Source organism: Anomaloglossus baeobatrachus, chromosome 6 (genome assembly GCF_048569485.1).
Source record: "Anomaloglossus baeobatrachus isolate aAnoBae1 chromosome 6, aAnoBae1.hap1, whole genome shotgun sequence".
In the NCBI taxonomy this organism is placed as follows: domain Eukaryota; kingdom Metazoa; phylum Chordata; class Amphibia; order Anura; family Aromobatidae; genus Anomaloglossus; species Anomaloglossus baeobatrachus.
This window is the reverse complement of record NC_134358.1, coordinates 486,438,214-486,454,205: the sequence shown is the minus strand read 5'-3', so window position 1 is coordinate 486,454,205 and position 15,992 is coordinate 486,438,214. Positions and strand designations below refer to the sequence as shown.

The window sequence follows — 15,992 nt, the reverse complement described above, 5'->3', positions numbered from 1 at the left end:
ATATTCCTATTGCCAATTGTAACAACTATGCTCGGTGCCTCAACTCCAAAGTGTAACTGCATAGCTCAGTACCATTATTGTTGTGTTACCACCAAGCTCTATACTTTAACACTGTGTATAATTGAAAAAGGATTGTGCCTTCATTCAGTGAATATAACCTCTATCCTAGTTGTCTCATAGGAAACACATGTTTCAGTTGACCCTTGCTTTGTCGGTGTTAATTACTGAGTCTTGTGCAAGGCGTAAACTAACTTCAAGGCCTTATTCCATTTCAGATAATCTTTGTCACCAGCTTCACACACGTAGTTATGAAAAACAAAATTGCATTTTTCTCATCATACAGTGATGAGTCTCTGGTGCTACTTCTGTAGTCCGTGATTGACCGCAGCATTGCTGTCACTTCAACAATACAGGAGCTAATCAGTTCTATCTACACAGGCAAAGCCACTGAGCTCTCTGTTTGGCTTCCACAATGTCATCGTGACATCAGTGCCACAGTCAATACCAGACATCAGGAGCACCAGGGACTCAACGCTAGACCTGGGAAGGGTTAGTAAAGTACGGTTTATTGTTTTATAACAAACTGCAGTTGGTTACAAAATCTTACTGAAAGAAGACAGTCCCTTTAAAAGTCACAGGCCATACACAAAACTGACTCTAAACTTACCAGCAATATGTATTACACTATTCAAAGGTATACAAGGACACAGCTTTCTACAGCTTTTTTCTTTCTCGTCAGTTTTAAAATCTAATATATAAAGCTGAATGTGTGTATGTATGTGTGTGTGTATGTCCGGGATTGGCATCCGCACCGTCGCAGCTATAGCCACAAAATTTTGCACACTCACACTTCTGGACCCCGAGAGCGTCATAGGCTATGTTTTGAGGGGAAATTTTAACCCCGCTCTTTACAGTTATTCGCCAAAAAACCTGCCTCCATTAAAGCAGATGGAGCTGGGAGCCACAGTGCAGCCAGAACTTCAGAAGAATGCGCAGCCACGCCCTTATATGAAATGTTGGCGTGTCACAATGCAGCCAGGGAAAGAGACAGACACAGACAGGGAAAGAGGCAGACACAGACAGGGTAAGAAACAGACATAGACAGGGTAAGAGACAGACACAAAGAGACAGACACAGACAAAGAGACAGACTGACAGGGAAAGAGACAGACAGGGAAAGAGAGGGAAAGAGACAGACAGGGAAAGAGACAGACAGGGAAAGTGACAGAGATAGATAGACAGACAAGGAAAGAGATAGATAGACAGGGAAAGAGATTGAGACAGACGGTGAAAGAGACAGAGACAATCAGAGAAAGACAGGAAAAGAGACAGACAGACAAAGAGATAGAGAGCGAGACAGGGAAAGAAACAGACAGGGAAAGTGACAGAGATAGATAGACAGACAAGGAAAGAGATAGATAGACAGATAGGGAAAGAGATTAAGACAGACGGAGAAAGAGACAGAGACAGTCAGACAGACAGGGAGAGACAGACAAAGATAGAGAGAGAGACAGAGAGAATTATACAGAGGGGGAGACAGAGAATGGGAGAGAAACAGAGAGACAGTTACTATCCCGGGCGTTAATATATTCAATGTATACATTCTATCCCGGGAATGTTAATACATTCTATTTTGTTAACAGCAGTTATTAACCCGGGCGAAGCCGGGTAGTACAGCTGGTAAAACCTATAAAATAAAACCTGCTCCTCTTTTATGTTTAACTGAAGAAAATAAAAAAAGCAAATTTCAAATCTCAGACTGGTGCTGCTCGTATGTACTTAGTACTATGTTCCCTACTGGGCTGCTGGTATCAACATCCAGTGGGGGTGTCCCATGGGCCCTGCAGCCAATCATTGCACTCTGACCGGCTGTAGCATTCACATTTTGTCTGAGTAGAAATAACATTCTAGAACAGGCCTGTAACACATATGGCCCAAGGCCCGCTCGTGGTCCGTCAAAGGATTTCCTGCTGTTCGCAGCCGGTTACTTTCCACCTGTATTCAAACATATGCTCGTCTCTAAGCTCAGACATGAATACATTTAAACAAAACTGCAGTACTAGGATGGGCCTCCGAGGAAGCCCAACGCGAAACGCGCGTCGGGCCCCTGGACAGCATTATCAACTGGAATTATCACTTTGGGTGAGCATGATCTACTGATGTGTCATTATATGTAAACTGCCCCCTGTGGTTGATCCACTATATATCTACGTTCTCTTATACCTGATACCTTATATCCCCTTTGATATTATACCTATATCATTATCTTAGTTAGGGTGTATGCCTACAGAAAACTATGTGCTCTGTATGTGTTAGATATAAGGCTTCCTCTATCATATGTGGCAGAGAGCAATACTATTTAACTAACATATCTATATTTGCACTTGATATACATTTTTTCAACCACCTTTTGGCTTGTGCAATAATTATTTGATCTGTGCTCCCAGATTACTTTTATATTCCGTGGTATATACTTGCCCTTCTTCCTGCACTTTATCTCCCCCTTTTCATACAATTGTCACGTATATTTTTGTATTTTATGAATGTTGAATAAAAGATTATATTTTATATTCACAAATTTTGGAATATGACTCCGTTGTTTCTGAGATTCTATATGTTTTGGAGTTTCCATTTATGATTGAAAGTTATAATGGTGTTTCGGATGGTTTTGATTCTAGTACTGGGAGGGGGTAGGGGAACGCTCGTCAACTACCGATTCTGATGGGCAGTGCTGTGATGAGGCCAGCATGCTGCTGTCCGCATCATCCTGCTAATGTCATTGAAATGACATGGCGTGGAACTAACTTTTTTCATTAAATGTGTATATGTGCATGTGATGTAGTGCATTGATATAATATCCTAACTCTGCTCTCTCCAGTGTCCAGTGCACTCTGCTCCTCTTCTCAGTGACGTCACCATTCTGCAGACTCTCCAGGTCACACTGCGCTCTGTGTGACCTGGAAGTGACTTCTACAATGTAAGTATATGGAGCGTCGAAAGAGGCCCGATAGGCTTTCATTGTAAAAGAAATTTCTGAGTCACACATAGAGCACAGAATGAGCCGGATAGTCACAATTGCTGTGACGTCAAATAGAAGCAAAGCAGAATGGCACTGGACACCAAAGAGAGTATAATCAAACTCACTCCTTACATGCACATACAGTCATATGAAAAAGTTTGGGCACCCCTATTAATGTTAACCTTTTTTCTTTATAACAATTTGGGTTTTTGCAACAGCTATTTCAGTTTCATATATCTAATAACTGATGGACTGAGTAATATTTCTGGATTGAAATGAGGTTTATTGTACTAACAGAAAATGTGCAATCAGCATTTAAACAAAATTTGACCAGTGCAAAAGTATGGGCACCCTTATCAATTTCATGATTTGAACACTCCTAACTACTTTTTACTGACTTACTAAAGCACTAAATTGGTTTTGTAAACTTATTGAGCTTTGAACTTCATAGGCAGGTATATCCAATCATGAGAAAAGGTATTTAAGGTGGCCACTTGCAAGTTGTTCTCCTATTTGAATCTCCTATGAAGAGTGGCATCATGGGCTCCTCAAAACAACTCTCAAATGATCTGAAAACAAAGATTATTCAACAAAGTTGTTCAGGGGAAGGATACAAAAAGTTGTCTCAGAGATTTAAACTGTCAGTTTCTCCTGTGAGGAACATAGTAAGGAAATGGAAGAACACAGGTACAGTTCTTGTTAAGCCCAGAAGTGGCAGGCCAAGAAAAATATCAGAAACGCAGAGAAGAAGAATGGTGAGAACAGTCAAGGACAATCCACAGACCACCTCCAAAGACCTGCAGCTTCATCTTGCTGCAGATGGTGTCAATGTGCATCGGTCAACAATACAGCGCACGTTGCACAAGGAGAAGCTGTATGGGGGAGTGATGCGAAAGAAGCCGTTTCTGCAAGCACGCCACAAACAGAGTCACCTGAGGTATGCAAAAGCACATTTGGACAAGCCAGTTACATTTTGGAAGAAGGTCCTGTGGACTGATGAAACAAAGATTAAGTTGTTTGGTCATACAAAAAGGCGTTATGCATGGAGGCAAAAAAACACGGCATTCCAAGAAAAGCACTTGCAACCCACAGTAAAATTTGGAGGAGGTTCAATCATGCTTTGGGGCTGTGTGCCCAATACCAGCACCGGGAATCTTGTAAAAGTTGAGGGTCGCATGGATTCAACTCAGTATCAACAGATTCTTGACAATAATGTGCAAGAATCAGTGACGAAGTTGAAATTACGCAGGGGATGGATATTTCAGCAAGACAATGATCCAAAACACCGCTCCAAATCTACTCAGTCATTCATGCAGAGGAACAATTACAATGTTCTGGAATGGCAATCCCAGTCCCCAGACCTGAATACCATTGAACATCTGTGGGATGATTTGAAGCGTGCTGTCCATGCTCGGCGAAAATCAAACTTAACTGAACTAGAATTGTTTTGTAAACAGGAATGGTCAAATATACCTTCATCCAGGATCCAGGAACTCATTAAAAGCTACAGGAAGCAACTAGAGGCTGTTATTTTTGCAAAAGGAGGAACTACAAAATATTAATGTCACTTTTATGTTGAGGTGCCCATACTTTTGCACCGTTCAAATTTTGTTTAAATGCGGATTGCACATTTTCTGTTAGTACAATAAACCTCATTTCAATCCAGAAATATTACTCAGTCCATCAGTTATTAGACATATGAAACTGAAATAGCTGTTGCAAAAACCCAAATTGTTATAAAGAAAAAAGGTTAACATTAATAGGGGTGCTCAAACTTTTTCATATGACTGTATACACATTTAATAAACTTAGTGATCGTGCTTCTTTAAGTACTGTACATATTGGGATTTGCAGGTTTATGCAATCCAAGTGTATGGGGCTAATCCGGGCCCAAAATGTTGTGTTTTTTTTTAACCTGGTTGGACTCGCCAATCCCGGGTATCTGTGAGTCTGCCCATCACTAGCCCCTATAAGAGCAATATGTGCTAAACAGACAAATGGTCTAAAATATAATTTCATGTTGAAGATTAACCATAGACTTCACTCATTTAAATTCTGTTTTTTATTGGATATAGGAGTCTAGTGAGTGTTCTCATTAAAAAGAGCCTATAGGACTGTGCTCATAATGATGGCGGTCAGTTAGTGTTTAAATTAATGGTTTCCAAGATATTATTATTCTTTTATTAAAACTAATATTTGTGTAATTCCTCCTTATAAATGATTCTATTAATATATTTCTGAAAACAGCAACCTTAAAAATGAGCTTTGTGAATTGACTTACAATTTCAAGTGACCCAACCATCTTTGGTTTTTCTTTTGTTTTTTTTTCTCCATCATCACTAGAAAGAAAACATTACAGGATCTGTTATTCAATCACATAGATAGTTGCCCAAAGCCTATTTATATAGTTATTAGCTCTTTATAATATTATGTGTACTGCATTTTACATATATTTACTAATGAATAATGTAACAAAAATGTACTTTTTTATATTTTTATATTTACTGTAAAATGTTCAATTTATCTTTTTATCTTAAAAAACGTATTATATAGTCTTCAGGTTAAATAAACAAATAGCAAATAAGTGAGGAGTAGTGATGAGCGAGCATGGTCGCCACTGCTCGTTATTAGATCGAGCATTGGAGTTTAAAAATGCTCGAATTTACCATTGACTTCCTTTATACTTGAGTCGCACCCAAACGCCCCAATGCTTAATTCAGTAACGAGCAGTGGAGAGCACACTTGTTCTTCACTAGTGGGGCGTTGTTACTTTCCACTTTTCAACCCTTAAATTACTATTTGTGGTTTTACACTGAACAAAAATATAAACCCAACACTTTAGTTTTGCTCCCATTTTCCATGATCTGAACTCAAAGATCTAAGGGGTACTTTACACGTTGCGACATCGCTAGCAATTGCTAGCAATGTCGAGCGTGATAGCACCCACCCCGTCGCACATGCGATATCTGGTGATATCTGCCGTAGCGAAGATTATCGCTACGGCAGCTTCACATGCACATACCTTGTCGGTGATGTCGCCGTGACTGCCGAACAATCCCTTCCTCAAGGGGGAGGTGCGTTTGGTGTCACCGTGACGTCACCGCGACGTCACTAAGCGGGCGGCCAATGGAAGCGGAGGGGCGGAGATGATCGGGACATAACATCCCGCCCACCTCCTTCCTTCCGCATAGCCGGTGGACGCAGGTAAGGAGATGTTTGTCGTTCCTGCGACTTCACACACAGCGATGTGTGCTGCTGCAGGAACGACAAACAACATCGTACCGCTGCCAGTAACAACATTATGGAAATGAACGACGTGACACGGATCAGCGATTTTTGACGCTTCTGTGCTCGTTCATCGTCGCACCTAGGATTTACACGTTGCGATGTCGTTACCGACACCGAATGTGCATCACTAACGACGTGACCCCGATGATATATTGGTAACGATGTCGCAACGTGTAAAGTACCCCTAAGACTTTTTATATGTACACAGAAGTCTTTTATCTCTCAAATATTGTTCACAACATTATGTAAAGGGTGCTTTACACGCTGTGACATCACTAGCGATAGCAAGTGATGTCGTGCGCGATATCACCCGTCCACATTGCTGTTTTGTCATCGCGGTGATCGCTGCCATAGCGAAAAATATCGCTACGGCAGCGTCACACGCACATACCTGCTTAGCGACGTCGCTGGAGACACCGAACGATCTCTCCTTTAAGGGGGAGGTTAGTTCGGCGTCACAGCAACGTCACTAAGCGGCCGCCCAGTAGCAGAGGAGGGACAGAGATGAGCGGCCGGAACATGTCGCCCACCTCCTTCCTTCCTCATTGCTGGTGGACGTAGGTAAGGAGATGTTCGTCGTTCCTGCGGTGTCACACATAGCGATATGTAATGCCGCAGGAACGACGAACAACCAGCGGCATGCACCACCAATAATATGATAAAAAGGAGCGACGTGTCAACGATCAACGATTTTTGACGTTTTTGCGATCATTGATCGTCACTCCTTTTAGTCACGCACAACGATATCGCTAACGGCGCCGGATGTGAGTCACAAACACCGTGACCACGACGATATATCGTTAGCGATATCGTTGTGTGTAAAGTACCCTTAAGGCCTCTTTCACACGTCAGTGAAAAACACCGACTTTTTTCACTGCCGTGTTAAAAATACCTATGTCCCTCCGTGTGCTATGATTCACGGCACACGTGGGTTGTCCATGTGCAATCCGTGATTCGTGATCCATACTGCATGATTGCACATGGGGATAAACTCACCTGCCCCCGTTCCTGCTGTCCGGGGTGCTGAATCTCCGGCTCTGCTGCATCTGGCCGCAGTGATTCTCACTGCTGCAGTTACTTCTGGGTCGGCTCTGGCTGCATAACTGAATATGCAGGAGCAGACTCTGGTGAGGACATGACACCCACCCAGGATGACTCCTCCTGTTTGATTGATGGAGTGACAGAGGCTACAGATCTACAGCCTCATTTGTATATCAGTTTAAATGCCAATTTCTCATTAATGGAGGAACGGACTGGCCATGTAAAGGTATTGCTGGATTTTCTTTGAAAGCGCTAAGTATAAATAGTTTTGAGGGTGAACTTCTGGTGACAGATTATTTTTAAGCCAGTGAAAGGTGCAAGAAATTAATAGCAATCTAATCTTTGTAATTCTTTGTACTGTACCTGCTGGTGTCTTTTGCTTCTTCCAGTAATACTTCTGTGTTCGGATTATTATTATTCACCCCTGAGTCAGAATCTTTAACATCGGCCATGATTTCACTTAAGCGAAACAACCAAGAAAACCACTACGTAGAATAAAGAAGATTGAAGTATCTAGAATTAGTCACATTAGATTGCACATGGTCATAGCTAAAAGATCAGTAATGTGATATCATGTGAAATTATGGTTCTAAGTTACCAGTACTGAATACTTTCGTATTATAGTCATTAAAATGTAAATGTAGCTATGTAACACTCATATGAGACTATTTTTCTAAATTCTAGAATTTGTCTTGTGAGTGTAGTGTATGGAAGTAATATACAAGCAGGACAACCTGAAGACCGTTATTCTGGGATACAAATAAAATATCTGTCAAGTAAACGCAAATCGGTTATCCTACAAATGGTTATACAGTGATGAAAATTCAGATAATCATGATACATTTTATTGTGTTGTAAGCATTATGAAATGTATTTTTAAACTTACAGTAAATGGAATCTATCAGCAGGATTTCCCTCCCCTATCAAAACTATTTATATGTGCATGAAGTCCAGTAATACCTTTACATGTCCAGTTTGTTGCTTCATTACTGAGAAATCCAGCATTTGAATTGATATGCAGATGATTCTGAAGAACTATTGTTATCTGAAGCCTCAGTCACTCCAGCTCTGTTCCTCACTTAGTGCCTCCTCTTCCTGCTTCACTGACAGCCTTTATGCTGTGTGACTTTAATAAAAAGAGCTGGACTGAACGGAGGCATCACACCTAGAGCCTCATTTACATATCAATTAAAACGCTGATTTCTCATTAATGTAGGAACGGACTGTCTCGGTAAAGGTATTGTTGGACTTGACTTTAAAAACTACATGCACATATAAACAGTTTGGGATGTGAATTCCTGCTGACAGATTCCATTTCAAGAGGTTTTTGCAGCATCTAATATAGATGACATATCCTCTTGATAATATGAACTTAAAGGAACCTGTCACCAGATTTAAGCTGCGATCACCACCACCAGTGGACTCTTATATACAACATTCTAACATGCTGTACATAAGAGCCCAGGCCGCTGTGTAGAACATAAAAATCACTTTATAATACTCACCTAGGGGCTCGCTCCGGTGCACACTGGTAAAATGGGTGGCGCCATTCTCCGGGACCGGCGCCTCCTCTTTCGGCCATCTCTGTTCTCCTTCTTCTGAAGGCGGCGTGCATGACATGTCTTACGTCATACACACTCGCCGGTACTGAGGTTCTGCGCAGGTGCACTTTGATCTACCCTGCAGATCAAAGTTTTGTAGTGTGCCTGCGCAGGACCTCAATATCGGCCTGTGTGCATGACTTGGACGCGTCATGCACCCAGGCTTCAGAAGTAGGAGGACTATGATGGCCGAAAGAGGAGGCACTGGTCCTAGAGAACGGAGACACCCATTCGACCAGTCTGCACTGGAGCGACTTTCTAGGTCAATATTATAAAGTGTTTTTTATGTTCTACACAGCAGTCTAGGCTCTTATATACAGCATGTTAGAATGCTGTATATAAGAGCCCACTCGTGGTGGCCGCAGCTTATAGGCAACAAATGTGATGACAGGTTCCCTCTAACTACAGTACCTAGCATTCTCTGCTAAACTTTGTGACGTTCAGCTCTCCCCATCGTCTACCTCCAACCACATGTGGTGCCAATAACTGCTGAAGATGTCGGGTGTCGAACACCCACTGATGTGACATTGATGATCTATTCCTTTAAGTGTCTCAATAATTATAGGGCACAATTCATTTCACATTTGTCAGTTTTTTATATAAATCCAGAGACCTAAAAAAAATTATTATTGCGTTTACACCTTTTTTGGTCCAGTTTTGTGTATTTCTCAACTGTTTTTCATTTGCCCCATATCCCTCTTTTCATTTGTGCAAATAAAAAATAGATCTTGGCACCATTTTCTGAGAACAATGGAGTTAAATATGAAGGGGGGAGGGGGGAGGACTACTGAAAATGATATATAAGAATGATGTACTACGGAAAATGATATATAAGAATGATGTGTTACTGAAAATGATGAAGGGGGTGACCATAACGTTTTTATTTTTCAGAATCTGGGGCTGAGCAATTGCTTTTTTTTTTGCACCCTGAGCTAACTTTTTTACTGATATTTTTTAATCACTTCTTATTATGTGTCAGTGAAATAATGCAATTCTGTAGTTTTGATTTTTTTTTGTTACACCATTTACCAATTTAAATCCTTTTATTTTGTATTTTGATAGGTTGGACATCTCTAGATGCAACAATACCAAATATATGTATTTGTTTTCATTTAGTTTTCATTGTTTTATTTTCAGTGTTGCAAAAGGGGGGTGATTTGAACTGTTGTATTTTTTTTTTCAAATTTTTTAAAACTTTTTAAAAACTTTTTACTGTTTTTACTAGTTTTTTTAGGGGACTTTTAGCTGCGATCATCCGACCGCTTGTGCTGCACAGAGTAGTACATCACTTTTGCAGAAATTATGATCTCCTATGAATGCCGTCTTGTAGCTGGCGTTCACAGGAGGATTGCAATGACAGACACAGGGGTCATCAGTTGACTCTTGACGGTCATGACAACCCACGGGTACCCCACCGATGGTAGCATGGAATGATGTGTCGCAAGTTAAATCCCGTCGTCAGAGATTGACAGTGGGATTTAACTGGTTAACAGCTGCTGGTGGATCTTCATTAGAGGTACATGTTTCCTAATTAAATCAGCTGTCTTGTGCACGGAAAAATGCAGGCTCGGCAAGTGAGCCCACATCAAAGTCAGGGACATGACATATGACGTAAATATACATCATATATCGTGGAAGGGTTAAAGTCACTGTTTTAGGTGTTTGTTTTTTTTAGTTTGATATTGTTGGCTTGGTTTACACTTTTTAGCCTGATACATTGTGTAAATGTTCTACAGTATGCCAGAAGGTTTTGTTCAACTTTTGGTAAGAAAAATATGGCTTTTTCATGAAAATGTAGTACAAAAGCTTAAAGGGCTTTTACCATAAAGAAAGTTAATTTTAAAAATGTTCCTCTGCTGAGATAATCTTCTACATGTGCCCCTACTATGTACTGTGTAATGGATGTGTCTGACTGTACAGGGACATGGACTGATCATACCACATGTCCTGGGCCAGGAAGAAAGTAAAAAAGTATACAGACAGCACAGCACGTGATCACAAATTTCTTTCTTTGAAGTAAAACTTTTTTAAAACAGGCAAGGAAATGTTTTACCTCACAAAAAGAATCATCTATGATCCTCTGCTGTAATGTCTGTATACTCTCATTTGTGTCCTCCCCTGCCCAGGAGTTGTGGTATGATCAGACCATATCCCTGTAGGGTCAGACACAACCACTACCATGTACATAGCAGGAGCACATATATAAGATTATCTTATCGCTGGAACATTTTTTTTATATAACATCCAATTGTGGAAATTATTATTATTATTTCAAGATCTATTGGTCAAAATGAACTCTAAAATTAAGTTTGTTCATGGATAAAACCCCTTAAAAGACATACGTAAAGATGACTTTTCACTTTACGCAAAATTAGCGAACCACCCACACCATTTTGAAGAATTGAGCACAAAAACTGTCAAGACAAAAAAGTAAAAAGAATAAAAATTATTAATCAAGTCTTATGTTTAAACCCATACTTGACTCGTTTCATAGTGTTTTCATAGTTTCATAGTTTTAAGGTTGAAGGGAGACTCTAAGTCCATCTAGTTCAACCCGTAGCCTAAAATGTTGATCCAGAGGAAGGCAAAAAAACCCCAATGTGTCAAATAAGCTCCAATGGGGAAACTCGTGACTGTCCAACCAGAGATAAGCCGAGCCGATCAATAGGTAAGGATACCCGATTGCTTCTTTGGCTTGGTCTAATCCAACATTGGGAGGGTTCAGTACCTGGAACCCACCAATCACAATCTCAGACATATTACCATCATGTCATTTTCATGTGACAAGCTTTATGAAATAATAGATAATCCCTTTTAATGATCCTAACATATAATAGAACAAACACATATAGAAGATATTGAACTACTACTACAAACTATTATAAGGTTGACTTTATCATAGTTACATTGTATTATATCCAAGAGACTTATCCTGTTAAAAAATATTTGCTCTACTGACCTGATTCTAGGAGAGAGGAGTGACTAAGACAGTTCATACCAGCTTTCAGCTTTATATACAGGCGGAAGAAGAGATGATTCATCTACTAGTTATATAATGTAATAATTAAACATGGTGAGTGTAAAGGCCGATATTGTGCAACCAGTATTCAAAACTCTCTCCAAGTATTCAGGAATGAGTGAGGTCATTTCCTATTCCTTGACAGTATAGCTGTGATCTTTGGTTGGTTAAGTTAAAAAGATTAAAACAAAATGTGTTTAAATAGGACCTGACAGCTGATACGTGCTACCTGGGCAGAAATTATCTGACACTGGCTGTATGATGCTTTAAAACGATATCTCCCTGTGTATAAATAGGGAGAGACATGTCGTTCCGTGGGAGTGTGTGGGAGAGGCTGTAGGAGCCCTGAGTTTCCAACTAGACTCCAATGTGGATACTCCATCGTCGCACCCGTTGAGAAAAGGACTCTCCCTATAAATGTGAAGAGGGGAGGCCGGGGGCACGGGCTTAACCCCAGCGTAGTTGTAGTCAAGAGGCTCCCTCTCCTATGGCTCAGCCACTCTCTTTTCTTGGCTCTCGCCTTGTCTCTTCCATAGAGCAAGGCTAAAGGGATTATTACTGGTGGGGTTTCTGGTGGGGTGTGTGGACTTTGTGCATGCAAGCCATGCATCTCTTTAGGCCCTTGCTCCAACCAGAAATTTCCATCCGGGGATTAAGGGACACAGATGCATTGTTCTCATTCAACAGTTTTTTACTAATAGTTAAGCACAGTATTTCTTTCACATAATTACTATGTGGACAATAGTTGAACATTGTAGGTATGTAACATTTGACTTAAGCGCACATTTCTACTGCAGAGTACTCCACGATTCTTGTACTACTACTGCTGTTCCACTGTACGCTCCCTCACTATCTGACACCATGGTTCCGCTCAGTAAGTCATGGAGTCCCACAAGGCCAGAGTCGCCTTCAACCCTTGTTTTCCCGCTCCAGCTAGCGGTTTCTGACCTCAGTTGGACAAAGCTTGTCTACTAGTTTTCTCCTTGATGACCTGTCCACCCAAGTCTATACCAGTTCTCAGTTATAGGATTATTACCACTGGAATTAGTCGTGACCTGAATTGCCCAAGCTGAGGTCTGGTACTCATTACACTGGGATCAGGGTACTCTGCTGTTCCTTCCTCTGCCTGAGTCACTAATACTGGTTTTAGGCCTTGCCACAACCATCTCTGGGCCTCCGGTGTTAAACAGGCTTGCACACAATGTTTCTCAACTTAACTCTAAAGCGGGCTTTACACGCTACGATATATCTAATGAGATGTCAGCGGGGTCACGTTGTAAGTGACGCACATCCAGCATTGTTAGTGATATTATAGCGTGTGACAGCTACGTGCGACGGTGAACGAGCAGAAATACTCACCTTCTCGTTCATCGTTGACACGTCACTCATTTTCAAAAAATCAAACGTCCGGTTGTTCATTGTTCCCGAGGCAGCACACATTGCTCCGTGTGACACCCCAGGAACGATGAACACAGCTTACCTGTGTCCCGCTGGCAATGCGGAAGGAAGGAGGTGGGCGGGATGTTTACGTCCCGCTCATCTCCAACCCTCTGCTTCTATTGGCCGGCTGCTGTGTGACATCGCAGTGACGACGAACGTCCCTCCCCCTTCGGGAAGAGGATGTTCGCCGCCCACAGCGAGGTCGTTTGGAAGGTAAGTACATGTGACGGGGGTTACGACTTTGTGCGATACGGGCAAGAAATTGCTTGTGCCGCACAAACGATGGGGGTGGGTGCGATCACAAATGCGATCGCATGACTAATTGCAGTGTGTAAAGCAGCCTTAACTCTCCTGTCTATTGTCTATGCATGACTATATTACATCTAACTCCTCCCGTTAGTCTTAACTATTGACTGTCTCACTGCTCCTGTCGCTAGGCAACCTCCAATACCTTGCTGAGGAGCAGCATCTAAAACTGGCCACCAAATGCCCACATTCATAAAATAAGCATTAACACATTATTCAGATCAAACACTATATACATCACTGTCTTGTGGCGACAATTAACGTTTTCAGGAGAGGGCCTACAGAGTCCAGGACCCTCTTACATATACATGTGTGGCGCCCCTGAGTATTCAGTTGCCACAGAGTATTGCACCTTATTTTAGGTGCGATATTCGCCTTGGGTAGTGAGGGGGTTAATCACTGGTGTTCCACATTCACACTTTACATAAAGCTCAGGAGCCTTCTTACTGGGAAGCTGGACTAGGGTAGGCAGGGGGTTCGCCATCACGAAGCATGGGAATGTCCTGGTAACTAGGATAACCATCTGGTGGGCGGGTTCCACTTGGGGTAGAAATAGGAGCAAACTCACACAATCACTAGTCAGTCTACCCAGGACACCAGTTCTGGGACATGACACCTTCATCACTTTTTTCTCTCCTCTGGATGGGGCCTGCAGCTTGGAGCGGAGCGCTCAGCCAGGTTCCTGATGGCAGGAAGGGCAGCTCTTAAAAAGGGACTTTCTTCTTCTTTCAAACAACGGTGACTTCTCCTAACATATCCAGGGTCGACGGAGCCCATCACAGCGGATGACCAGTACTATCCGGGCGAGCGGCACAAAGAGTGAGTAAAGACACCTGGAACTGCAGCCACTGACTCGGATTCTTATTACCTCCACCGCCACCCTGTGCCTCGGCGCCAAATGCCATCACTACTCCCGGGCTCGCTCCACCTGTGGAGAGCAATGCCATCTCTGGCTGCTACTACCATCTGCCTCGTAGGACAGCGACAGCAGCGGCGGCTAATCCCTGACCATATACCAAAGGTGGCGCCACGACATTCATCCTACTACTATCCCCCATCATCTCCCCTCCTTATTGGTGTAAACCTCAGGGCATGAAGCTGGGCAGGCCACCGCAACATCCGAGATCATCACACTAGCCCAGTGATGCATAAAGCAGGTACAGGATTCCCCGTGCCTGATGACCCCTGCCCCCTGGGTGCTACACATGCAAGGAGACACCGGTCACTCCACAGCAGCAAGCAGGGAGGGCCTGCCGGGGACGAGCCTGTCTGACTAATCCCCTATGTTGCTCAGTCCCCGACGGCTTTAAAAATATGTCTTTCTCTGAAACTCTGCATCATTTCAAACATACCTGGCCTAGATCATACAGCCAGTGTCTGTTACATGCTGCCTGTGGACTGGTCAGCCTGTATCAGAGGTCGGTTTCCCTTTAAGTGAATTTACTTTGATAATGTTGGTTTACCCACATTCAGCCTCAGTGTAAGATATATTTTTCAGAACTGGAATCCTGTATCAGTATCTATATAATGTAAATGACAAACATAAGCATTCCATTATCGTATGCTTATCTACATTTGTATGCTTAGCTATAATCAAGGGCAAACAGTATGAGCTGGTTATGCAAGAAATATAAAATCAGGAATAAAGAACATAATTAACAAGATAAGGAACAATCCACAAAATATTCACTTTTCCAAATAATTAGTCACTCAGTAATGTCCCTCATCTTCTCTTTACACCAAAAGTGCTTACATAACAAACACACATCATAAAGTGTAGTCAATGACAGCGTTAGCAAGATCATTACTTTAAATTCTTTAAATTGGTGTTCTCAAGTTATCACCTATCGATGGGATATTATTCTGATCACTGGAGAGCTGACCACTATAGGGTGCTTTACACGCTGCAACACCGCTAGCGATTGCTAGCGATGTCGCAAGCAATGGCACCTGCCCCCGTCAATCATGCGACATGTGGTGATCGCTGCCGTAGCAAACAATATCGCTACGGCAGTATCACACACACATACCTGTTCAACGTCGTCGCTGTGGCCGCCGAACAATCCCTCCTTCAAGGGGAAGGTGCGTTCGGTGTCACAGCGACGTCACAGCGGTGTAACTAAATGGCCGTCCAATAGAAGAGGAAAGGAGGAGATGAGCGGCCGGAACATGCCGCCCACCTCCTTCCTTCCTCATTGCCGGTGGACGCAGGTAAGCAGATGTTCGTCATTCCTGCAGTGTCACACACAGCGATGTGTGGTGCCACAGCAACGACGAAC

The 15,992-nt window shown here is 42.3% G+C and overlaps 1 protein-coding gene across 1 annotated transcript in view; it reads right to left on the bottom strand.

Annotated features, from left to right (window-relative positions):
- LOC142243445 (ATP-binding cassette sub-family B member 5-like) overlaps window positions 1-15,992 on the bottom strand; it is a 130,410-nt gene that overhangs the window by 48,614 nt on the left and 65,804 nt on the right. Inside the window, exons 2-3 of the mRNA XM_075315384.1 lie at window positions 7,711-7,832; window positions 5,300-5,357 (exon numbers count right to left, since the gene is read on the bottom strand). Coding sequence (XP_075171499.1) covers window positions 5,300-5,357; window positions 7,711-7,832 — 180 coding nt within the window. The remainder of the gene's footprint in view (window positions 1-5,299; window positions 5,358-7,710; window positions 7,833-15,992) is intronic.